The sequence below is a fragment of the Molothrus aeneus genome, chromosome 29 (assembly GCF_037042795.1).
Source record: "Molothrus aeneus isolate 106 chromosome 29, BPBGC_Maene_1.0, whole genome shotgun sequence".
In the NCBI taxonomy this organism is placed as follows: domain Eukaryota; kingdom Metazoa; phylum Chordata; class Aves; order Passeriformes; family Icteridae; genus Molothrus; species Molothrus aeneus.
Genome location: NC_089674.1, coordinates 851,947 through 877,973, shown reverse-complemented (window position 1 = coordinate 877,973; position 26,027 = coordinate 851,947). Strand labels below are relative to the sequence as shown.

Below are 26,027 nucleotides of genomic sequence, written 5' to 3'. Positions count from 1 at the left end.
CTGCTCCGCAGCCAGGCTGGAGTTTGCACAGCGTGGAAATTTACTTTAGCAAAAGTAAAAATTTTATACTCGGGTAAAAAATGTTGCTAATTTTACCCATTATAGCAAAAATGGGTAAAAAAGAGAATAAAAATCTGACTTTTCATGGTCAGTCCTGTTCCTTGCCCTGAGGAAATCAACAAAACTCCATTTTGTTGAAGGTCCAGGGGTACCTGAGGAAGTTTCTTTAGGATTATTCCAGAATCCCTCACTCACAGCACCAGATGAAAAAATTCCTGTAAAAGCACCTGAGCTGTGAGCAAAAAACAGAATAAAAACCAGCATCGATTTTCTTAAAAACAGATTAAAAACCAGCATTGATTTTCTTAAAAACCTGCTGCTGCCTGGCAGCTCCTGCTGCTCCCTGCAGGGTTCTCCTGGTGGAAAAGCACCAGAGCTGTGGGCAGTGAGAAAAAGCAGGTTAAAAACCAGGTTAAAAATCAGATTAAAAGCAGCCCTGGGCAGCTGCTGCTGCTCCCTGCAGGGTTCTCCTGGTGGGGCTCTGTCAGGACATGTCCTGCTGGGCTCTCCTGGGCTGGGGGCTCTGGGGGGGACACAGCTCCTGGTGCTGCTTCTTCTTCTTCTTGAGGGGTGGGGACAGCCAGCAGTTCCTGGGGGGCACAGGGCAGGGCGGCTCCACGGCCTCCTGCTCCTGATCATTGTGCTCCAAATAATTCTGCTGCTTCTTCTGTCTCTTATCCAGCTTCTTCTGCTTCCTCTGCTCCTCATGTTCCATCTCCCGATGATTCTGCTCCAGACAATCCTGCTTCTCCTGCTCCAGATGTTTCTGTTTTTTCTGTTTCCTCTGCTCCTGACGTTCCAGCCTTTTCAGCCTCTTCTGCTCAAGATGCTCCTGCTCCTGGAGCCCCAGCTTTTCCTGTTTCCTTTGTTCCTGATGCTCTATCTCCACATTATTCTGCTCCAGATGTTTCTGCTTCTTCTGCTCCAGATGTTTCTGTTTCTTCTCTTTCTTCTGCTCCTGATGCTCCATTTCCAGATGATTCTGCTCCTGATGTTCCAGTTTTTTCTCTTTCCTCTGTTCAAGATGCTCCTGCTCCTGCAGCTCCAGTTTTTTCTGCTTCCTCTCCTTCAGATTATTCTGCTCCTGATGTTCCAGCTTTTTTTTCTTCCTCTGTTCCAGATGGTTCTGCTCCTTCTGTTTCCTCTGCTCCAGATGCTCTGTTTCCAGATTATTCTGCTCCAGGTGTTTCAGCTTTTTCTGCGTCCTCTGCTCCTGCTCCAGATTCTGTTCCTGATGTTTCTGCTTTTTTGGCTTCCTTTTCTCCTGATGCTCCAGCTCCAGATGGTTCTGCTCCAGATGTTCCAGCTTTTTCTGCTTCCTTTTCTCCTGATGCTCCATCTCCAGATGGTTCTGCTTTTTTGGCTTCCTTTTCTCCTGATGCTCCAGCTCCAGATGGTTCTGCTCCAGCTGTTCCAGCCTTTTCTGCTTCCTTTTCTCCTGATGCTCCAGCTGTTCCAGATGTTCCAGCTTTTTCTGCTTCCTTTGCTCCTGATGCTCCAGCTGTTCCAGGTGTTTCAGCTTTTTCTGCTTCCTCTGCTCCTGATGCTCCATCTCCAGGTGATTCTGCTTTTTCTGCTGCCTCTGCTCCAGACCCTGCTGCTCCTGGAGCTCCAGCTTTTTCTGCTTCCTCTGTTCCAGGTGATTCTGCTCCTTCTGCTTCCTCTGCTCCTGATGCTCCATTTCCAGATGATTCTGTTCCAGATGCTCCAGCTCCTCCAGTTTTTTCTGCTTTCTCTGTTCCAGGTGATTCTGCTCCTGATGTTTCAGCTTTTTCTGTTTCCTCTCCTCCTGATGCTCCATCTCCAGATGTTTCTGCTTTTTCTGCTTCCTTTGCTCTTCATGTTCCATCTCCAGATGCTTCTGTTCCTGACGATTCTGCTTCTTTTTCCTCTGCTCCTGATGCTCCAGCTCCAGATGATTTTGCTTTTTGTGTCTCCTCTGTTCCTGATGCTCTATCTCCAGATGATTTTGCTTTTTCTGCTTCCTCTGCTCCAGATTTTTCTGCTCTTCCTGCCTCTGCCTGGCACTGCTGGTGCTCCTGCAGGGAAATTGGGGATCAGCACCCAAAAAAGAGCTGGGGGAGCACCCAGAGCCCCTCTGGGAGCACCCAGAGCCTTTCCTGCAGCCTGAACTTTAGAGAGGCTCACTCCTGGTTTCTGACAGGATTTCCATCAGGAATTTGTTTCAATCTCCATCAGGAATTTGCTTCAATCTCCATCAGGAATTATTTATTCAATCTCCATCAGGAATTATTTATTCAATCTCCATCAGGAACTGGGGAGGAGGGGAAGGAGCCCCAGCTGTGCCACAGCTGGCACTGGCTGTGCCCAAAGCTGTCCTGGAGATGCTTTGTGAGCATTTGGGAGCATTCCCCAGGCACAAGAGCCTCCCTGCTGCCATTTTGGCCCTGAACAACTTTCAGAATTTCTTTTTTTACTCTCCCAGAGCTGGGGGAGCCTGGAAAAATCCAGCTGGGATTGTTCCCAAAGGGAGGGAGCAGGGGAAGGGGCAACACCTACCTGGGCAGGGGGGGCTGGGGGTGCTCCTGGGCCTTTGCTGGGGCACTGCTTTCCTTCCTCACATCTGAGCCCAGATCCTTCAGCTCACAGCTGCTTTGGAAGGGAATTTGAAAGAGAATTCCAGATGTTTTCACTGGGAAAATGGAGCTTTTCACCCACTGAGTGATCCCATCAGGTCAGCACACCCTGAGAGGAGGCCTGGGGGGGTTTTTCCATCCAGCTCCAGCCCCAGAGTGGGATTTAAGGTCCTTTCCAACCCAAACCACCCAGGGACGCCTTTCCCTGGCCCAGGCTGCTCCTTGGGCACTGCCAGGGGGGCTGGGGGTGCTTCAGCAGCTGCTTCTGGGCCTTTGCTGGGGCACTGCTTTCCTTCCTCACATCTGAGCCCAGATCCTTCAGCTCACAGCTGCTTTGGAAGGGAATTTGAAAGAGAATTCCAGATGTTTTCACTGGGAAAATGGAGCTTTTCACCCACTGAGTGACCCCATCAGCTCTTCACAGCCTGAAAGAGGCCTGGGGGGGTTTTTCCATCCAGCTCCAACCCCAGAATGGTTGGGGTTGGGAAGGACCTTAAATCCCAGCCAGGGACACCCTTCCCTAGCCCAGGCTGCTCCTTGGACACTGCCAGGCATGGAGCAGCCCCAGATTTCCTGGGAATTCCACCTCACAGGGCGGATTTCTCCATAAACTCCCCCCAGCCCTGCCCTCTGTGGGGTTTTTCAGCCAGGCTCACCTCGGGGCTCTCCTCTGCAGGTCCTGGATGTAGTTGCTCCTCTCCATGGGGTGCCCTCGAGATGTGTTGAACACTGGGGACACACAGAGTTACCCCAGAGCAGCTGAAACCCTCCAAAACTCTACTTTGCACTTTGTTTTTAGCTAACTAAAACAAACAAACAAACAAACAAACAAAGTTCCCTGAACTATAATTTTTCTTTTTTTTTTTAACTGTTCAAATCTACTCTAAACTAAAAGCCCAAAAACCACCAGAGCCTAAAACACTACATTCCAAAACCAAAAAAAAAACTAATAAAAAACTAAGCAAACCAAACTACAATCCACACACAAAAAAAAAAATCTAAATTTAACTTAATATCTCTTGAAAACAATAGCAAAAAAATGTATTGTTTAACATAATTAATTTTTCATACCTATAAACACTTTGTTAAATAAACTGTTTTCCCACTTTTCTCAACAAAAATCTTTTCCCAAACAAAAAGAAAAGCCATTTAGAGCTACTTTTTAAACAAAGCTCTTTTAAAAGCTTCCTCCCAAAATTTGCCCTTCCCTCCCTGAACACCCCCATCCCAGCAGGATGCTCACACTCTATGGCAGCATTTGGCTCCATGCCTTCAACCTCAATCAGGTACCTGAAAGAGCAGCAAAACATCTCTAATTAAACAATTAATTATGAAAATATTGATGGGCTGGTAATGATACAAACAGATAAAAAAGGACTGGGGAGTTTTAAATTTTTTATTTATGGAGAATCAGCATTTAACGCTGCATTTTGGGATGGGAAAAAAAAAAATGCACCCCCTGTGAATCCTTGCAAGTTTGGGGTCACAGAAATTACCCCAGTCTGGTTTCCTGCTGAAGGGTCACCAGGGAGGCCAGCTCAGCAAGGGGAACTGACCTGGAACTGCCACAGGGACTGACCTGGAACTGCCACAGGGACTGACCTGGAACTGCCACAGGAGCTGACCTGGAACTGCCACAGGGACTGACCTGGAACTGCCACAGGGACTGACCTGGAACTGCCACAGGGACTGACCTGGAACTGCCACAGGGACTGACCTGGAACTGCCAACCTGGGTAAGGGGAACTGACCTGGAACTGCCAACCTGGGCAAGGGGAACTGACCTGGCATTGCCACAAGAACTGACCTGGAATTGCCTGGGCAAGGGGAACTGACCTGGAATTGCCAACCTGGGCAAGGGGAACTGACCTGGAACTGCCAACCTGGGCAAGGGGAACTGACCTGGAACTGCCAACCTGGGCAAGGGGAACTGACCTGGCATTGCCACAAGAACTGACCTGGAATTGCCAACCTGGGCAAGGGGAACTGACCTGGAACTGCCACAAGAACTGACCTGGAACTGCCACAAGAACTGACCTGGAACTGCCACAGGAACTGACCTGGAACTGCCAACCTGGGCAAGGAGAACTGACCTGGAACTGCCACAAGAACTGACCTGGAACTGCCAACCTGGGCAAGGGGAACTGAGCTGGAACTGCCACAGGAACTGACCTGGAACTGCCACAGGGACTGACCTGGAACTGCCACAGGAGCTGACCTGGAACTGCCACAGGAACTGACCTGGAACTGCCACAGGGACTGACCTGGAACTGCCACAGGGACTGACCTGGAACTGCCACAGGGACTGACCTGGAACTGCCACAGGGACTGACCTGGAACTGCCACAAGAACTGACCTGGAACTGCCAACCTGGGTAAGGAGAACTGACCTGGCATTGCCAACCTGGGCAAGAACTGACCTGGAATTGCCACAAGAACTGACCTGGAATTGCCAACCTGGGTAAGGGGAACTGACCTGGAATTGCCAACCTGGGCAAGGGGAACTGACCTGGAATTGCCACCACAGAGCCCACCTGGGCAGGGAGAACTGACCTGCAGTGCCCCCAGCAGCAGCAGCAGCACCCACCTGCAGACCAGGTAGCCAGTCCTGTTCAGGCCATGTGTGCAGTGCACCCCGATCAGTTTATCTGCAACACACACAGGGCACCCCGTGCTGCTTCCCCTCCCGAATGTCCCAAATGTCCCCAGAATGAGCCCATGTGCCCCAAACCCCCCCAGTGCAATACCCACACACACCACGTGCTCAGGTCTAATTAGCACTCAGCTCATTAATTCTGGCTGCTCATCTGCTCAGTCCCAGAGCTCAATCCCAACTAAGGCTCCAATCACACCTTTGAGAAGCCTTTGGGGTGGGAGGCACTCAAAGCCCAGCCAGGTGAGTCCTGCCTCCATCCCTGCCCAGGATATCAGAGCCAAGGGGGATTCCTTCCCCAGAAAATCCAATTTATTGCATTTACTGGACTCTGGCAGACCCAGAGGAGGGAAAGAAATCCCTGCTGGGCCAGAGGGGAAGTGCAGGCTCACCGTTGTCCTTGTTGGCCATCAGGAACCTCCTCACCAGGTCCCTGAACCTCAGGAAGGTTTTTCTGTTGGGGATCTCGTGGCCCATGGTCAGGATCTTGCAGTACTGCATTGTGGAGGGCAGCTCCTGGGGAAAAACCTCAGTCATTTCCAGAAAAAGCACCAAAATGCTCATTAATTACACAAACATTGGTAGCAAACCAGAAAAAAACCCAGTTTTCCTCACACAAAAATCCTTATTAATTAAAGAATGACAGGTAAAAAAACTAGAAAAATATGTGTGTTCCTCACACAGAAATTCTTATTAATTACACAAGCAGTTATAAAAAAAACAGAAAATGATGAGTTTTCCTCACACAAAAATTCTTATTAATTCTACAATCACAGGTAATGAAAGATGAGTTTTCCTCACACAAAAATTCTTACTAGTTAAAGAATCACAGGTAAAAAACCAAGAAAATATGTGTTTTCCTCACACAAAAATTCTTATTAATTAAAGAATGGCAGGTAGTAAAGCAGAAAAAACCCAGTTTTCCTCACATGAAAATTCTTATTAATTAAAGACTGGCAGGTGGTAAAGCAGAAAAAAACCCCAGTTTTTCTCACACAAAAATTCTTATTAATTACATAATCACAGGAAATAAAAGATGAGTTTTTCTCACACAAGAATTCTTATTAATTAAAGAATCACAGGAAGTAAAGAAGAAAAAAACCCAGTTTTTCTCACACAAAAATTCTTATTAATTACACAATCACGGGTAAAAAAAAAACCAGAAAAAGATGAGTTTACTTCACACAAAAATTCTTATTAATTAAAGAATGACAAGTAGCAAAGCAGAAAAAAACCCAGCTTTCCTCACAGAAAAATTCTTATTAGTTACACAATCCCAGGTAATGAACTATCTGGGGCTTGGAGACTTGATCAGAAACACCCCACTGTCCTGCAAGGCTGCAGCTCAGCCCCTGGAGAGCATTCCAGCCCCTCCCAGCCCCATTTTGAGCTGGTTTTGGGGAGGATTCCCCCATTTTGAGCTGGTTTTGGGGAGGATTCCCCCATTTTGAGCTGGTTTTGGGGAGGATTCCCCCATTTTGAGCTGGTTATGGGGAGGGTTCCCCCATTCTGAGCACTGACCTCCCTGCTGTAGTAGCGTGTGGTGTAGGTGAGGTCGATGATCAGCCCCAGCTCCTCCTTCCTCTCCTGCACCTTCCTGATGAGGTCCCGAGGGGAAAATCTCTCCTCTGGCAGGAGGTTCTGCTCAAAGCACTGCAGAAAATGGTGGTTTAAAGCGGGAAATGATGGTTTAAAGCAGGAAATGATGGTTTAAAGCAGTTACTAAAACCTGGGGATGTTGTGAGGGCTGGGGAGAGGGGACACTCCTGCTCTGGCGTGTGCTGGAGATCAGAGACAACAACCCAGGCAAAAAAAAAGAAAATCACAGTTTGGTCACTGAATTCTGGCCTGGTTTGGGTGAAAAGGACATTAAAATTATCCAGTTTATGGATGTGCTCAGGGCATCAGAGCTTTGGGAGCTCCCAGTGGTGAGTGACAACTTTCACAGTGACAAACACAGCTGGGCACTCACTGCAGGTTTGCTGCTGGGAATTCAGCCCAAACACACAAACCACGGAATCCCTGAGGCTGCAAAAGCCCCTGGACACCACCCAGTGCCAGCTGTGCCCAATGCCCACCCTGTCCCCCGCCCAGAGCACTGAGTGCCACCTGCAGGAGCTCCATGGACACCTCCAGGGTGGGCAGCTCCAACACCTCCCTGCCCTTCCCAGGAAAAAATCTTCCTGATGTCCAGCCTGGAGCTGATTGTTGTCCTCCTGTCCCCGTCCCAATCCTCCCCTCCTTTCCCAGGAAGAAATCCCTCCAGGAGCTGTTCCCTCTCCTCCTGTCCCTGTCCCAAACCTCCCTTCCCTCCCCAGGAATAAATCCCTCCTGGTGTCCATCCAGGAGCTGTTCCCTCTCCTCCTGTCCCCGTTCCCTGGAGCACAGCACATCTGCTGCCCCTCCCAAACCCAGCTCTGCATTTTGGGATCAGGAATTCCCTCAAGGAACGTCCCCCCCCAGCCCAAAGTGCCCCCTCACCTTCTTCAGGGGCACCTTGAAGGCCACGAAGCGCGTGCCGGGCATCCTGCGGCCCAGGGGGGTGTACTTTGTCCACCTGAGCCATTGGGGGGGGTCAGACAGGGCAGGGACCCCCGGCCCGGCCCCCCCAGACACCCCCAGAGCCGGCAACACAACCCCCCCAGGCTGGAACCCCGAATTCAGCAGCACTGAGAGCCCTCAGCCTCCCCCTGGGGAAAAATCCCTCATGGCCGGGGACCCCCGGCCCATGGGCGGCCAAACCCCCTGTCCTGGGGATGCCTCAAACTCTGTCCGGCCCAGGGATCCCCCAAATTCACCCCCAGTCCTAAGGACCCTCAAGCCCACCCCGGCCTGGGAACCTCGGCCCTGGTCTAGGGACCCTCAAACCTCCCCCAGGTCCGAGACAACCAAATCCCCCCTCAAACTCCCACCGAGTCTGGGACCCCCAAATCCCCCCTCAAACCTTCCCCGGACCCCCAAATCCTCCCTGGCTTAGGGACCTTCAGCTCCCACCCTGCCCAGAGATCCTCAAGCGTCTCCCGGCCCGGGGACCCTCACACCCTGCGGCCCCACAGAGCCCAGAGCCCCTCACAGCCCCTCAGAGCCCGCGGCCCCGGGCTCGGGCCGCGCTCACCGCTCCGGGACGCGGCAGGACCCTCTGCCCACCATGATGGCGACGCCACCGCGCCCGCGCGTGACGTCATTTTTGGCGTCCGCGCCTGACGTCACTTACGCGCCCGCCGCACGTGCGCGCGGGGCTACACTGGTCACGCCCCCATGTTCAGACCACGCCCATAGCAGAGAGGCCACGCCTCCCGCGGGGCGCGCTGGGGCTCTCGCGCCGCGTAGCGGCCACGGGCGGTACTGCAGGCACAGAGCGGCGGCGCCACCGAACCGGGACCGAACCGGGAGAGAACCGGGACAGAACAGGGACAGAACCGGGGACACCGAACCGGGACCGAACCGGGTACACCGAACCGGGACAGAACCGGGACCAAATCGGGACCACCAACCCGGGACCAAACTGGCACCGAACAGGGGCCACCGAACCGGCATTGAACCAGCACTGAACCGCGACTGAACCAGGGACCAGGGACACCGAACCATTGTCACCACACCAGGGTCACCGAACCAGGACAGAACCAGCATCACTGCCTCAGTACCAAACCAGGGAGCAGGGAATGATTGTGGGGTGGGAAATCCTTGTGGGAATGGGGAACGACTGTGGGGATGAGAAATCCTCTTGGACATGGAAGTCAAGTGGGAATGGGGATGGAAAAACATCGTGGACATGGGAAATAATTGCGGGGATGGGAAATTCTTGTGGGAATGGAAATGACTGTGGGGATGGGAAATCATCATCATGGATATGGAAGTCAAGGTGGGATGGGAAATCCTTATGGGAGTGGGAAATGATTGTGGGATGGGAAATCCTCATGGACATGGGAGTCAAATGGGAATGGGGATGAGAAATCCCCGTGGGAATGGGAAATCCAGGCTGGGGTTAGGAAATCACCATGGGAATGGGAAATGGAGGCCATGGTTGGGAAATCATGGTGAGAATGGGAAATCATGGTGAGAAATCATCCCTGGCATCCCCATCACTGCCCAGCACCAGCCAGGTACTGAAAATCCTGAAAATCCCAGGATTTCCTGGCCTGGGATGGGACAAACCGAGCCGGGACGGGATTTTCCCCTCCCAAACCTCCCATTCCCAAGCGGCTGGTGGGGATGGAACAAACGTGGGCGGCCAGCCCCTTTTCCGGAGGGAGGGGAAGCACCGGACCAGCATCCCCGCCGGGCAGACGGGCCGTGGGCAGCGGGCGGAGGGCGCGGCCCGGTCCGGCCCGCCCGGCCGAGCGGGGTCGCGGCTCTCGGGATGCCCCGGGGCCGTCTGGGCTCGGCGGGGCCGCTCCCCCCGCACGCACGGATCAGGTTGAACCTCCTGCGCTTCCAGCCCAGCCTGTAATTAGCGCTCGGGCCGGGCCGAGCAGGATCCGGGCCCTGGGAAGGAGCCGCGGCCGCCTCGGGGTGTGGGACCGGCGCTGGCTGAGGCTGGAGAACTCATCTCACACCCGGCCGGGCCTCGGTGCCCCTCTCCACGTGCTGGTTTCGTCTCCTTATTGCTGGCCCAGCTCTCAGGATGCTTTTCTGACCCCCGGGTACCCCATCCACACGCGAGCATCCCCCCACAAGGGCATTCCCACCCCCCAAGCCATGCCCAAAATCCCAAATCCCTCCTCCCAAGCTGGCTGTGGTGGGGTCCAGCACCCTCCAGCCCGAGCACAGGGGGTTCAGCACCCCCAAAACCCCGCGGAGGCTTTGCCGTGGCTTTGGGGACAGGGCTCGACAGCGGGGACCCCGCGGCGGTGACTCAGGGATGCCGGGGCTTGCAAAACACGCCCGGGATGGTTTGGGAGACGCCTCCACGCAGCCGCCCCGGGGAAGCCGTGGTGGGGGAACAAGCCACGGCAGCGTCTGGGCTCTGCTGACCCGTCAGGCAGGTTTCCCGGAGCAGCAGCAGCCCAGCCGGGGCCGGCGATCGCAGCTGAGCGAGGCCCCCCGGCTCTGCGCTGGCCGGAGCCATGCGGGCGGCGGGGCTGCTGCTGCTGCTGCTGCTGCTGCTGGCCGGGGCGATGCTGCGAGGCGCGGGCAGCCAGCAGTGCCACCCCGCCGGCCCCGGGGCAGTGCCGGTGCTGCGATTCACCGACAGGCACGCCGAGATCCGGGTGCCGGCGCTGCACCGCGTGCCCAGCTCGCTGGATCCCCTCTACGGCCTCGTCCGGCGCTGCCTGGACCTCATCCAGCAGAACCCGCTGCCCACAGGTGAGCCCTGAGCCCCGGGGAAAGAAATCTGGGGTCGTTCGATGCAGTGGGTTTGCAAAGAAATGGGGTTAGTTCAGCTGGACCGTCTTGCTGAGGTTGTTTCTTGTAGTTGGGCCACTCAAAATTGCAGATAAATTATGAATGGCAGAGGGATTCACACTGAAATAAATGGTTGTTATAGATCCATGAATATCCCCATTCCTTGCCTGGGATGTGGAGGGATTACAAATGAGAGGATCTTTGAGTTAATGGTAAATCCTCCAGGGATAATCCAGAAAATCGTCCTGAACCCAAGGGGAGGGCACTCTGTTTACTGGGGGGAAAAAACAAAAAGTGAGGATGAGCTGGACAATGATTCCTCACCTCGAGCAGAGCGATCCCACTGCTGCCAGGACTTGGGTGTTCTGCAGGCTGTGATCCTGTGTCCCAGAGCAGCTACAGGCGTTCAGAAGAGGGTCCTGCCTCTGTCCCAGAGCGGCTCCAGGGGCCCCAGGGGTTCAGCAGAAGCTTCAGCCTCTGCCCCGGTGCTGCTGCCCCACGAAGGTTGGGGATGCACCGGGCGGGGCCTCCTCTGCCCGTGCCATGATTTATTTTTTGCAGAGCTGCTCAGGACAGCCCTGAACGACCCCGGCTCGGTGAGGACATCGCAGGTGAGCCGGGCCGTGGGGCAGGGGATGCCACGGGGCTGTTCCCACCTGGCACGGGGCACCCGGGCACACAGAGCGCCCTGAGCTCGGTGCAGAGGTGCCCCAGCGAGGCTCTCCCGTGGCGCAGGTGGTGCAGTACGAGCTGGGCTATGTCGTCTGTGCCGCCGTGGCTCTGCTCTTCACCGTGGCCGTGCCGGTGGCCGGGATGTGCTTCTGCTACTGCCGGAGCCGCCGGCGCTGCGGGGGCCGCCTCCGCGCCCACCGGCGCTCGCTGGGCTGCCGCCGCCGCTGCCTGCTGGCCTGCCTGTCCTTCACCTCCCTCGTCATCCTGTGAGCCCCCCGAATCACCCCCAAAATCCTCGCTGGGCGGGGGGAGCCGCGTCCTGCGGGGCCGCGCCGCCACCGCCTGCTCGCTCCCCGCAGGGTCAGCGTCACCTGCGCCTTTGTCACCAGCCAGAGGGTGAAGGGACAGATGGAGCCGGGGCTGGGGGCTGTGCCCTCCACCCTGCGCACGCTGCGGCAGCACCTTGCCAGCATCCCCCAGGTGGGTCCCCGAGCGGCCTTGCCAAGGTCCCCCAGGCGTGTCCCCGAGCACCCTCGCCACCTTGCCAAGGTCCCCCGGGTGTGTCCCCGAGCACCCTCGCCACCTTGCCAAGGTCCCCCGGGTGTGTCCCCGAGCGGCCTCGCCCCCGGCAGGGCGCGCTGCCCAGGGATGGCCGCGTTTCCCTCGGGGGATGGATGGTTCGCCAGGCAAGAGGAGATGACGCAGCTGCCATAAAAACGCGTTCCGAATGGCAACGCGGGGCTCCCTCCCCTCCCGGCCGCTGCTGCCCGCGGCTCAGCGGCTCCTCTTTCCCGGCAGGGCGTGCAGATGGTGGTGGACAAGTTCGAGGTGCCCCGAAAGCAGATCAGCTCCGACCTGGGTGGTAAGAACGGCACCGGCAGCACCCCGAGCTCGCCCCGGGAATGGTCTCGGTGCCGATGGGGCCGAGCTCGCCCCGGGGATGGACGCGGTGCTGACGGGGCTGAGCTCGCCCCGGGGATGGACTCGGTGCTGACGGTGCCTCGGTGCCTTGCAGGGCTCAGCAGGAGCGTGGGGCTCTCCATCCACGCACAGCTCCAGGCCATGACCTACGCGGCTCTCGCCGACCTGCAGGACCGGGCCGGAGGTACGGCCGGAGCTCCGCTGTCCCCGGCACCGCCACCGGGGCCGCAGCCTCTCCGTGGCGGCCGAGCGGAGCAGCGTGACCGAGCCCTGGGCTTTCTCTTTAAGACCTACAGAGCTCGCTGCACCATTTACAGATCGTGCACAGGACGGCGCGGGCGCTGGCGGCGGCGCGGGCCGAGCTGGAGCCGGCGCTGCGGGAGCGGAGGCGCCGCGTGGTCGCGCTCCTGGACGACCCGCGCTGCACCTCCTGCGCCAGCGTCCTGGGCCGGGCACAGGGCCTGCAGCTCGGGGCTGACTACGCCAAGGTGGGCACGGGCCCCTGGTGCCCCCGGTGGCCTCCCCGCGCCGCCGCCCCGCGGCTCACGGGGTCTTTTCTCCACTCTCCCAAGGTGCCGTCGGTGGAGAAGGTGTTGAAGGCGCTGGCCGGTCTGCCCCGAAGTGACTTTGCGGAGATGATTCGCCAGGTTTAGGGGTTGGGGTGAAGCATGGGGGGGTCCAGCACCTGCAGGCAACTCCAGCTGAGGTGCTCAGCGCCTCCTTTTTTCCTGCAGGGCAATGGCACCTTCAACTCCATCCCGGAGCTGGCCGTGGAGAGGATGGCTCAGGTCATCCAGGGTGAGTGGGGCTGCCACAGCGAGTGGGGACATCCCCCAGGCGCTGAATCCTTTTGGGGACACGGGGTGGGGTGCAGGGACCACCCCAACCCTGCAGCCCGGCCTTGTTCCCGCAGATTTGCGGGCCGACCTGGCCCGCACGGCGGAGAAGGTGCAGTCCATCGCCGACGGCTTCCCCCTGCCCGACTACACCCGGCCGGCCAGCGAGGCGCTGGCGGAGGCGGAGCAGCGGAGCCGGCCGTACCTGCGGGAGGCGGAGCGCTTCGAGCGCTACAGGTGAGCCCGGGGGCAGCCACATGCGCCCTTGCCCAAAACGACAATAAAAAGAATCATTGCCTTCTCTACTTCAAGCCAGCCAGGACTCCTAATAGTTACAATGGGACTAAACCTCCCCGAACTGGCCTCCCTCCACATCTCAACTCACGCATTCCTCAAAGCCATGCCCTCCCTGTGCTCAGGCTCCATCATTCACAGCCTAAATGGCCAAAAGATATCCGAAAAATAGGAGGGCTCCAAAAAATCCCACCCACAACCACTGCGTGCCTCACCATCGGCAATGGGAACACCCTTCCTTGCAGAGAAGGGCCCCGAGCCCCCGGTGCCTCAGCCCCGCGTCTCCAGGCTGTGCCCTGCTGCTCTCCCCTCCAGGTGGATCGCGGGCACGGTGCTGTGCTCCATCATCCTCCTCATCCTCGCCTGCAACGTGACGGGCATGGCCCTGGGGGCGTACGGGCTGTCCAAGCGGGAGGACCCCAGCGACTACGAGTGCCGAGGAGAAGCTGGCGCCAAGTTTCTCCTGGTGTAAGGCTTATATCTGGGTGCTGGGGGGCTGCTCCATCTCACACACCCCCCAAAAAAAGCCCAGGCAAAGCCAAGGGAGGGACTGGGAGAGGTCCCAGCGGAAAAGCTTTTGAAGGCACCGCCTGCGCCGGCAGCTCCGGGAGAAGCTGCTCCTCCCTGGGAGCTGGCAGCACAGCCCGCTGCCAGGGCCGGCCCTGCCCAGCCCGGCGTGCCCGGGCTCGGGAAGGAGCCGCGGGGCTGCAGCTGGACGGGCAGGTCCCTTCCTGCCCTCTCGCGGCTGCGAAGCCACCGGCGCCGCCTCCTCTCCCCTCTCTTTCAGCGGCGTGGGCTTGGCTTTCCTGTTCTCCTGGCTCCTCATCCTCCTGGTTTTCGCCACCTTCCTGGTCGGGGGCAACATCCAGACGCTGGTTTGCAGGAATTGGGTCAACCAGGAGATTTATAAGGTGGGTGGCCACACATCCACCCATCGCCCTGTAAATCTCTCATTCCGTGCACCAAAACACCTCCAAAGGCTCTGTGTCCTCCCCCTAAACCCGACTGGAAAAGCCCCGTCCTAGACCGGAAGATTAAGTTTAGGATTAGCTCCTCGGATTTGCATCACCAGCTGGGAATCCCTTTGTGCTGTTAATTCACTTCCTAATTGCTGTTCCCTGGTCCTCGGGGTGCTTGATGGGGGTGATGGGGATGGGAGAGGGATTGGGGCAGTGGGACTGGGGTCAGGACTGTCCTCGTGGCAGTGCCACACACGGGGCTGTCCCTCCAAATACACCGGGCCAGGCTCCTCATTGGGAAGTGTCCAAATAAACCCAAAATTAGCTCAGGCTGCCATGAACCTCCCCAGGATACCCCTGTGAGGGCAGAGCACCCCCAGAATCCCTGCTGGGAGCACCCCTGCCTTACCCTGCCTCAATTTCTCCTCCTGTTTGGCCCAGTTCATCGACACCCCGGGGAATCTCCCTCCGTCCATGAACCTCACCCGCCAGCTCAACCTCAGGAGGGACTCCAACCTCAGCTCTGCGTACAGGTGAGCACGGCAGGAGCCTCCCCGAGCCGCCAGGACAGATTTGGGATCCCCCCAACGCTCCTCTGCCTTGCAGGGAGTGCAAGAGTGGCGCGGGGCTCTGGGAGGTGCTGCAGCTCGACAGCTCCTACGACCTGGACGAGCACCTGAGAACCCCCCAGGTGAGGGCCGGCTCTGGGTCGGGGCAGGGGGACGCAGGAGCTTTACTGGGGTTACTGGGAGCCCTGCAGGACGCCTTGTCCCGCCCTGCAGTACACGGCCGACTTCCAAAAACGCCTGGGAGACTTCACGGCGGACCTGGGGGCCGTGCGGCTGCTCCGCAGCGAGGGCAGGCAGGACCTGGAGGCCTTCGCCCGCAGCGGGCTGGACGAGGTGGATTACGGGCGCTTCCAGGAGGAGGTGAGGGCTGCTCGCCATCATCTGGACCCGCCGCGGGGCGTGGGGCTGCATTTCGGGCAGCCCCCGACTCCGTTTCCCCGCAGATGAAGAACCCCGTGGTGCAGACCAGCCTGCCCGGCTTGGCGAGGAACCTGGAGGGGCTGCAGAAGATGCAGGTGAGCGGCGGGGCAGGTAAAGGGGGGGCCCTCGGTGGCGTCGGGGCCGGGCTGACCCCACCGTGCCCCGCAGAGGAACAGCACGGTGGCCGGGCGGCTCGCAGCGGAGGCCAGGGCGCTGAGGCACATGCAGAACTCCACGGTGCAGGCGCAGGAGGCTTTGGTGGTGAGTCCCTGCCAGGCTGGTGGCAGCCCCTTGAAGGGGACAACGAGGTTTCTGAACCTTCCTCACCTCCCTGTCCTGCAGGCAAAGCTGGGGGAAAGCGTCCAGTTCCTCTCCCGCTTGGCGCCGCACCTCAAGGTACTGACACGTCTCTTCCAGCCCCAGAAACTCTGGTGCTCCATGGTTCCCATCTGCCAAAAAACAACAGCAACAAAAAAATACAGCTGCAGGGTGATGGGAGAGCCAGGAAAAATGCCAGCCAGGAAAATCAGTCTCTTTTAGGGATTAGATTTGCTGTCACAAACCAGAAATCCCCCTGCAAAGGGGTTTTCCTGCTCAGGGCACATCCCCCTTTCCCTGCCCGGCACCCAGACCCAATTTGGGGTTTCTCCCTGCACCCCCCGGGCACCCACCCCGCCCCTCCGGGCCCTGAGGATGCTCTGCCCTCGCTGTGCCTCCCCAGGAGCGGGTGAGGAGGACTCTGGCCACCACGGCTTCGGTGGAAGCCCGGCTGCCCCTGCAGGCCCAGCAGATCCTGCGGCAGGTGAGGCGGGGCCGGGTGAATCCCCCGCAGCCAGGAGGAAAGAGGGAGAAGAGGGCACCGGGAGCCTTCAGCCCCCATTTCCCAGCCTGCATTAGCCCGGAGAGAGGCTGGAGAGAGGCTGGGGAACGCGGGGATGGAGCCGGGATGGGGAACACGGGGTTGAATCAGAATTGGGGAGTGTGGGGCTGAATCCAGATTGGGAAGTGTGGGTTAAATTCAGACTGGGAACTGTGGGGCTGAATCAGAATTGGGAAAGTGTGGGGTTGAATCCAGATTGGGAAGTCTGGGTTAAATTCAGGCCGGGAACTGCGGGGCTGAATCTGGGCTGGGGAGTGCAGGCCTGAATCCAGACTGGGAAGTGCGGGGCTGAATGGGAATTGGGAACTGTGGGGCTGAATCTGGACTGGGAACTGCGGGGTTGAATCGGAATTGGGAACTGTGGGGCTGAATCCGGGCCGGGAAGTGCAGGGCTCTCCCTCCACGCTGCCTCTCCCTGCCCAGGAGCTCGGCTGCTTCACCAGGAAGGAGCTGCGCTATTTCACCCAGTACCTCAACTGGGTCGGGCAGACGGTGAGAGCTCCCCCGTCCCCCCGCGGGGATTTTTGGGGCCCAGGAGCCCCCATGGATCCCCCCCAGCAGGCAAACCGCACACCGGCAGCCGGGCGTGGTGCTTGTCTCGTTGCAGCTGAGGGAGGACGTGGCTTCGTGCCAGCCGCTGGCCACGGCCCTGGACAACGGGCGGGTGATCCTGTGCGACCGCATCGCCGAGCCCTGGGTGAGCATCGCCCTCCTCGGGGCTCCGGGGAGGAGCTGCGGGAGCGCCGGGGCTGCCCGAGCCCCTCCGGAGCCCCGGGGCTGCCCCTCAGCCCGGCCGGCTCTCCTTGCAGAACGCCTTCTGGTTCAGCCTGGGCTGCTGCACCTTCTTCCTCATCCCCAGCATCATCTTCGCCGTCAGACTCACCAAACACTTCCGCCCCATCCGCAACCGCCTGATGTGAGGGGCGGCCGCTGACCGGGGACACGGGGGACATGGAGGGACACGGGGGGACAAGGGGGATGAGGAGGACAAGAGGATGAGGAGGACACGGGGATGAGGAGGACAAGTGGACAGGGAGGACAAGGGGACACGGGGATGGGGAGGACAAGAGGATGAGGGAAACACGGGGACGAAGGGATGGGATGGACACGGGGCAGGAGGACAATGGGACAGGGAGGACATGGGGGACAAGGAGAAGGGGGGACAAGGGGGCACAAGGACAGGGAGGACAAGAGGATAAGGGGGACATGGGGCAGCAGGACAAGGGGATGGGGAGGACACAGGGACAAGGAGGATAAAGGGATGGGGAGGACATGGGGACAGGGAGGAGGACACCGGAACAAGGGAAGGATAAGGAGATGGGAGGACAAGGGGACGGGGAGGACACGGGAATGGGGGTGTGGACCCCTCCCTGACCATCCCTTGGGCTTTCTCCATCTCTCCTGCAGCTCCACGGGCTCAGAGGAGACCTGTCCCTTCCACATCCCCCGTGTGACAGCGCTCAAGCTCTAGGACGGGGCTCTGCCGGGTGCGGCGCCCCAGGAGCTGCCACAAACCCAAACCCAAACCCAAACCCAAAGCAGCACAAACCCAAAGCACAAACCTGTGCCAAAGCTCCAAATCCCTCTGGCACCTCTCAGGGCTTTGGATCCCTCTGGCGTCTCTTTCTCGGTGTCCTTTGGGGTCTGGCGTCCTTCCCAGGCATGGGACACCCGGAGATTTGGGGTCTCTGGGGGGCTCCTGCAGCCTGGCTGATCCTGGCTGGAAGGGGAGGCTCCCCCAGCCCTCTCACACCCCACAGCGATCCCCCACTCCCAGCACCCCCAGGTGGTGTGGGGCACATTAAAACCCTCCCCTAAAATCTGCCCCTGGCTCTTCTGTTCACGCCCTTTGTGTCCCCATTATCCACAGGGAACGGTTCTGAGGGGCTTTGGGGTGAGGAGGCTGTAGGGCCAAGGAGTTTTGGGATGAGGGGAGCCCACAGCTGAGGGGCTTTGGGGCCAAGGGGGATGAGGGCCTTTGGGGCCAGAGGGGGCTTTAGGGTTGGGGCTTTTGGGGTCTGAATGGGCTCTGGGGCTGAGGGGACCCCATGGCTTTGGATTTGAAGGGGTTCAGCGGGACTTCAGGGTTGAGGTTATGGCCAAGGGGGCTCCAGGGCTGAGGGAGGCTCTGGGGCTGGGGCCAAGGAGGTGACACGGCCATGGGGGCTCGGGGACCAGGCCTGAGGTGGCTCCAGGACTGAGGGGGTGACAGGGACATGGAGGTGACAGGGCCAGGCTTGAGGTGGCTCCATGGCCATGGGGGCTCCAGGGCCAAAGGGGACCCCAGGGTTGAGGGAGTGACACGGCCATGAGGGTCCGGGGCCAGGCCTGAGGTGGCTTCAGGGCCAAGGGGGTGACAGGGACATGGGGGATCCAGGGCTGAGGGGTGACAGGGACATGGGGAATCCAGGGCCAAAGGGGTGACAGGGACATGGGGGATCCAGGGCTGAGGGGTGACAGGGACATGGGGGATCCAGGGCCAAAGGGGTGACAGGGACATGGGGGATCCAGGGCTGAGGGGTGACAGGGACATGAGGGCTCCAGGGCTGGGGGGATGGCAAGGCCATGAGGGCTCCAGGGGTGACACAGCCATGAGGGCTCCAGGGCCGAGGGGTGACACGGCCATGAGGGCTCCAGGGGTGACACAGCCATGAGGGCTCCAGGGGTGACACAGCCATGAGGGCTCCAGGGCCGAGGGGTGACACGGCTATGAGGGCTCCAGGGGTGACACAGCCATGAGGGCTCCAGGGGTGACACAGCCATGAGGGCTCCAGGGCCGAGGGGTGACACGGCTATGAGGGCTCCAGGGCTATAAGGGCTCTGGGGCCGAGGTCATGGATGGCCCAAACCCCATGGGATCCCCATCTCCACCCCCCAATAACCCCACTGCAAGGGTGGGGGCCCTCCTGGCCTCGAGGTGCTGTTAATTAGAGCTTAATTAGAGCTTAATTAGAGCTGGGGGCTCTGGAAACTGCAGGTGAAGGGGTGGGTACAACCATGGAATGGTTTGGGTTGAAAGGGATATCAAAAATCATCTTGATCCATCCCCTGGCATGGGCAGGGGGCTCTGCCCCCCATCCCAAGCAAGTCCAGCCCTTTATTTCCCAATTTGTATTTTTTTTCCTGTTTTTCATCCAGATCCTTCACCCCCTGGTTTGGCAGGGCTTTGTCCAAGCAGCAAATTATTCCCAGAATCCATCCAGGGGTTTGCAGCTCCACCAAAGGAGGATTTCCCTCCCCGTAAATGCTCTCTGTCTGCCAGCTGAGAGAGAAATGCCCCATTTTTATGCATAATTTATACGGGTTTTTTTAATTTTATTATGGGCTTTTCCTACCCACAGCCAGCAGCAGTAAAAACACCTGGTTTATGCATTATTTAGGTTATTGCTGCCCGGGGTTTTCAGCAGCTCCTCAGCCTGCAGAGGTCAGCATTGCAAAGGTTTTTTTCCAAAGGGATTTCGAATGAAAACCCCAAAAGGGTTTTTGCAGGAACCCCCCCATCCACATGTGGGATGTCCTCAGCCCACATGGAAACCACCTGATGGCACCAAAAAACAGCGTTAAAATAGAGGATTTTGGGGCCAGAGGGGGTTGTGGTGGGGAGAGGTGTTGTGGTGTGGAAAATGTTCTTACCTGGGGTTCAGCCAGGAAATAAAAAGCTCCCAGCTGGATGCATTTTGAAGGCCTAAAGTCACAAAATTCTGAGATAATTAAAAGAAGAGATTTGCCTGATTAAAAAAAACCCCAAACAATATTTTTTACAATTTTATTTTGTAAATTTATTTTAAAATTTTATTTTAGAAATTAATTTTTAAATTATATTTTATATTTTAATTTTTTATAATAATTTATTTTAGAAATTCATTTCTTACAATAATTTTTTTGTACTCTCCATGGCAGCGCCGTATTTTAAATACTGTAATCCCCACTTGGTGGTGCAGGAGAGCAAAAAAGGATTATGGACTTGAAATGTTAACTAGCACAAAAGCAATAATATTTACTGAGTCCATTCACTGATTAAATAAATCACAGAGACAAACCTGGGGTTGTTTAGGCTGGAAGAGAACTTTGAGGTCATCAAATCCAGTGGGTTTGCAAAGAAATGAGATTAATTCAGCTGCATCTTCTTCCTGAGGTTATTCCTCGTAGCTGGGCCACTCTGAATTACAGATAAATAATGAATGGCAGAGGGATTCACACCAAAATAAATGTTTGTTATAAATCCATGAACATCCCCATTCCTTGCCTGGGATGTGGATGGATTAAAAACGGGAGGATCTTTGAGTTAATGGTAAATCGCCCATGAATAACCCAGAAAATGGTTCTGAACCAACTGGACTCTGTTTACTAAGGGAAAAAATAAAAAATAAGGCTGAGCTGGACAATGATTCCTCACCTCAAGCAGAGCCAGGATTTATGATTAACCTGCAGTTCCAGGTTTATGATTAACCTGCAGTCTCACCCTCACAGAGGCACCTTGTCTCCTCTTTATTATTTAAATTAAAGACTGAAATCAGCTCATTTCCAGCTGCTAAATGGATTTTTTAAAATGATTTTGTGTTTCCTCTGTCAGAGGGGTTTGGTTTTTTTCTTATCTCAGTTTGGATCTGTGCTCTTTGAATTTCTTTTTCCTGTCTCACCTTATACGGATCTGTGTTCTCTGAGGTGGTTTTTTCCCTCTATCTCAGTTTATCTGGACCTGTATTCTTTGAATATTTTTTTCTCTATCCCAGTTTATCTGGGTCTGTGTTCTTTACTTTCCAAGCACTTAATTAACTGGTGTTGATTAAACCATTTCCCTTCCCCCTTGGGATTCAGCCCCTCACCTCACTCCTGCTGTCCTGAGAAGTGTCAATAATCCATAAACAAATCAATAATTCGTTGATTCACAGGGCTGCAGCTCTGCTCAGCCCAGCTGCTGCTGCCCAGCTCCTGTTTCAGGGCAAAAATTGTTTATAAATTTCCTATTTCAGGGCACAAATTGTTCTTCTCTATTCCCGGAACGGAGGAGAAATGCAGGAAAAGTCCAGCCAGGATCAGCTCATTCCTGCAATTGTACCAGCACTCAATTCCCCCATTCTTACTCCATTTCCCCCCATTTTTCTCCCTGGTTTTCATTGAACACCAACCTCCTTTTCTTCTCCACAAAAAGCATCCGTGACCTCTCGCTCCCGTTTTTCTCATCATCCCCTAAAAACAGCTCGGGAAGCTGAGACACAGAGCAGCTGCTGTGGGGAATTGTTCAAAATTTCACCCCCAGCCCCAAAATGTTCCTTTCAAAGCTTTTTCTGCAGCAAGGAGTGAGGGAGGGAAGAGATCCCAATTCCCAGCTGGATTTTATTTGGTGTGGGAGGGATGAGATCCCAATTCCCACCTGGATTTTATTTGGTGTGGGAGGGATGAGATCCCAATTCCCACCTGGATTTTGTTCAGTGAGGGAGGGATGAGATCCCAATTCCCACCTGGATTTTATTTGGATAGGAAGGGATGAGATCCCAATTCCCACCTGGATTTTATTTGGACAGGAAGGACAAGATCCCAATTCCCAGCTGGATTTTATTTGGATAGGAAGGGATGAGATCCCAATTCCCAGCTGGATTTTATTTGGATAGGAAGGGATGAGATCCCAATTCCCACCTGGATTTTATTTGGACAGGAAGGACAAGATCCCAATTCCCACCTGGATTTTATTTGGATAGGAAGGGATGAGATCCCAATTCCCACCTGGATTTTATTTGGATAGGAAGGACAAGATCCCAATTCCCAGCTGGATTTTATTCAGCGAGGGAAGGACGAGGAGGGTTTGTCTCCAGCACCGCTCCTGCATCCCTCGGTAGCCATGGCAACGGCCCCGTGCCCATGGTAACGCCAGGAGCATCCTCGGAGCCTCCCCCGGGCTTTTCCTCCGAGTTTTGGCTCCCCCTCATGGGCCCTTCCAGGGTGAGAGGATTTGAGGTTTAATTCTGGAATATTTGGTGTATAAAACTCCCCTGGTGTCTCTATAAAGAGCCATGGGCAGCTCCACTTCCAGGGTCAAAGGGCAGACCGGACATTTAATGATGGATTAATATAAATATAATATAATATAATATTTAATAGTTGGTGTATAAACCCCCCTGCTGTCTTTATAAATACAAACTTTATAAAGAGCCTCGTGGGCAGCTCCACTTCCGGGTCAAAGGGCAAATTGGACATTTAATGATGGATTAATATCATTAAAATATTCTATTCTATTCTATATTATTAATTAAGATTTGGTGTGCAAAACTTCCATGGTGTCCTAATGAAGACGAAGTTCATTAAGAGCCTCTGAGGTGCTGGGAAATTTCCTCACCATAAGAGGATTTACGCTGGGTTTAATCATCTCATCCTCCTTGAGAAAACAGGTCAGGGCAGGAAAAACTTGCTCAGTCCTCAGGTGAATAAACAAGGTGGAGACCTGGGCCAAAAATTGTGTAATGAGATAAAAAAAAAATGTTTAAAAAAAATAGATGAAAGTTAATTTTAACTTATTTTTTAAATTATTTATCTTATTATTTAACCTATTTTAAAAATTAATTATTTAAAAATTATTGGTTTTAACATTATTTCTCTTATTATGTAGCTTATTTTAAAAATTAATTGACTCATTTAAAAAAAAATCACTTAGCTTTAAAGTTATTTCTCTTATTATTTAACTTATTTTAAACATTAATTAATGAATTAATTGACGCATTTTAAAAAAATTCATTACTTAGCTTTAAAATGATTTCTCTTACTATTTACCTAATTTTAAAAATTAATTAATTGACTAATTTTTAAAAATTATTACTTTGTTTTAAAATTTTTTTTCTTACTACTTACCTAATTTAAAAAAAAAATTAATTAATTAATTGGCTCATTTTTAAAAATTATTACTTAGTTTTAAAATTATTTTTCTTACTACTTACCTAATTTTAAAAAATAATTAATTAATTAATTGGCTCATTTTTAAAAATTATTGCTTAGTTTTAAAATTATTTTTCTTACTATTTAACTTATTTAAAAAATAACTTAAAAAAAAGATTACTCAGTTTTAAAATTATTTCTGTTACAGTCTATCGCTTGACTTTAAAAAAAAAAAAAATTAAAATTTAAATAAAAATCCGCATTTTTTGGGGGGTGTCCAGCTTTCCCCAGCTCACCCCAAAACCCCTTTCCCCAGTGGGAAATCCGATTTTTCCTGCCCTTTTCCTGCCCTTTTCCTCCCCAGCCGGGAGAAGCAGCGAGAATTCCCTGCCCAGGATTAAACCCGAATTCCCGCCAGCCCCGCGGTGCCCGCGACTCCCGGGCCCATCCCGGGTTATTTTCGGGGCTCTGACCTCACCCAGAGTCACCCGATGCGCCCGGGTCCCTGCCAGGGATGACAAAATCCCCAAGAACCGGGAGGAAAAGAAAGGAAAATCTCCCTGTGAGTCACGCCTGCCCCGGGGAAGGAAAAATCCCCTTTTCCTGCCAAGGGTGATGGAATTTTGGGGCAGTTTCTGGGAATTCCGGCGTTTCTGGGAACGGGTTTGTCCCCGAGCTTTGGGGAGGAACAAAACTTTGCTTTGGGTTTTGTTCCAGCAGAAAATAAAGGAGATTTCTCAGCACAAGGAGCCTTTTCTGGGAGCTTTTCCCAGGCACAGCAGGGAATTGTTGGGGTTGTTGTTCCCAGGCGCTGCTGGGGTTTTTTTAATTTTTATTTTTATTTATTTTTATCTCCAGTGCTGGGCTGGAGCTGGAGCAGCAGAAAACAAGGACGGGCTGCTCCCAGCAATTCATCCAGAAAGGGCCTCAAAAACTCCATTTTTCCCCTATTTCAGAGCAATTTTATTATCAATTTTTGGTCCAAAATTCATTTTTTTCCTCCCATTTCAGACCAATTTTTTAAATCAATTTTTGGTCCAAAATTCATTTTTTTCCTCCCATTTCAGAGCAATTTTTTAAATCAATTTTTGGTCCAAAACTCATTTTTCCCCCCATTTCAGAGCACTTTCATTACCAGTTTTTCTTCCTAAATTCATTTTTTCCCCAAATGAGCCCTTTAATATTATTTTTTTAAATAAAAGCCTCAAAAACTCAATTTTTTTGAGTAGATAGAATGGAGCCTCAAAAACTCAATTTCCCCCCCCATTTCAAAGTACATTTATTACCAATTTTTATTCATAAATTAATTTTTCCCCAAAAGAGCATTTTAGCTTTTTTTTTTTTTTAAATAAAAGCCTCAAAAACTCGATTTTTTCCCCACTTCAAAGCACTTTTATTACCAATTTTTGCCCTTAAATTCAATTTTTTTCCCCCAAACAAGCATTTTAATGTTAAATTTTTTTTAAATAAAATCTGTTCTTTTACCTCCCAGCGCCCTGGTGATGCTGGGAGGGACAAAATGCATTTTTTGGGGCTGTGGCCCAGGCAGGTGATGCCATGGGCAGGATGTGGCACCAGTGGGATGGGGCAGGGTAAGGAGCTTACCCTGATGGGGCCAGGGCTCAGCACGGCCCTAAGCAGCTTGGAGCAGCTCCAGGGACATTTCTAACCCCAATGGATAAAGATTCCTAACCCTGAAATAATCACAACCCCAATGGATGGACATTTCTAACCCCAATGGATAAAGATTCCTAACCCTGAAATAATTATAATCCCATACATGGACATTTCTAACCCTGTGGATAAAGATTCCTAACCCTGAAATAATTATAACCCCAATGGATGGACATTTCTAACCCTGTGGATAAAGATTCCTAACCCTGAAATAATCATAACCCCAATGGATGGACATTTCTAACCCTGTGGATAAAGATTCCTAACCCTGAAATAATCATAACCCCAATGGATGGACATTTCTAACCCTGTGGATAAAGATTCCTAACCCTGAAATAATTATAATCCCATACATGGACATTTCTAACCCCAATGGATAAAGATTCCTAACCCTAAAATAATTATAATCCCATACATGGACATTTCTAACCCCAATGGATAAAGATTCCTAACCCTAAAATAATTATAATCCCGATGGAAGGACATTTCTAACCCCAATGGATAAAGATTCCTAACTCTAAAATAATTATAATCCCAATGGATGGACATTTCTAACCCCAATGGATAAAGATTCCTAACCCTGAAATAATTATAATCCCATACATGGACATTTCTAACCCCAATGGATAAAGATTCCTAACCCTAAAATAATTATAATCCCATACATGGACATTTCTAACCCCAATGGATAAAGATTCCTAACCCTGAAATAATTATAATCCCATACATGGACATTTCTAACCCCAATTCATGAACATTTCTAACCCTAAAGGATAAACATTTCTAACCCTATTGATGGATAATTTTAACCCCATTTATGAACATTTATAACCCCAACAGAAGAACATTTTAACCCCATGGATGACCATTTATAACCCCATGGATAAAGATTTTAAACCCCAATGGATAAAGATTTCTGACCCTATTGATGGATTGTTTTAATCCCATTTATGAACCTTTTTAACCCAATGGATGGACATTTATAACCCCATGAGTGAACATTTTAAACCTCAAAGGATGAACATTTAAACCCCAATAAATGAACATTTTGAACCCCAATGGATGGACATTTAAACTCCATGGATAAAGATTTCTAACCCTAAAATAATTATAATCCCATGCAGGGACATTTTGAACCCCAATGGATGGACATTTTAAACCTCAAAATATGAACATTTAAACACCCAATAAATGAACATTTTGAACCCCAATGGATGGACATTTATAACCCCACGAATGAACATTTTAACCCCAAAAAACGAACATTTTAACCTCAATAAA

The 26,027-nt window shown here is 53.3% G+C and overlaps 2 protein-coding genes across 2 annotated transcripts; one reads left to right on the top strand and one right to left on the bottom strand.

Moving 5' to 3' along the window:
* Positions 1-17: 17 nt before the first annotated feature.
* DUSP11 (dual specificity phosphatase 11) lies at positions 18-8,467 on the bottom strand. Its single transcript, XM_066567293.1, has 9 exons — positions 8,424-8,467; positions 7,790-7,865; positions 6,830-6,961; positions 5,701-5,824; positions 5,243-5,303; positions 3,901-3,947; positions 3,314-3,386; positions 2,581-2,670; positions 18-2,099 (listed from the first exon to the last, which is right to left on the bottom strand). The coding sequence occupies exons 1-9, from the start codon at positions 8,456-8,458 to the stop codon at positions 545-547; spliced, it is 2,193 nt and encodes a 730-aa protein (XP_066423390.1). The 5' UTR covers positions 8,459-8,467; the 3' UTR covers positions 18-544.
* Positions 8,468-10,359: 1,892 nt separating this feature from the next.
* On the top strand, positions 10,360-17,979 carry PROM2 (prominin 2). Its single transcript, XM_066567386.1, has 23 exons — positions 10,360-10,615; positions 11,216-11,265; positions 11,390-11,592; positions 11,686-11,806; positions 12,125-12,188; positions 12,342-12,431; positions 12,536-12,735; positions 12,820-12,894; positions 12,982-13,045; positions 13,161-13,320; positions 13,693-13,845; positions 14,165-14,288; positions 14,778-14,869; positions 14,943-15,027; positions 15,119-15,265; positions 15,349-15,420; positions 15,494-15,586; positions 15,668-15,721; positions 16,047-16,127; positions 16,629-16,697; positions 16,813-16,902; positions 17,015-17,121; positions 17,613-17,979. Exons 1-23 carry the CDS (start codon positions 10,375-10,377, stop codon positions 17,674-17,676), a joined length of 2,499 nt encoding a protein of 832 aa, XP_066423483.1. The 5' UTR covers positions 10,360-10,374; the 3' UTR covers positions 17,677-17,979.
* Positions 17,980-26,027: the final 8,048 nt, after the last annotated feature.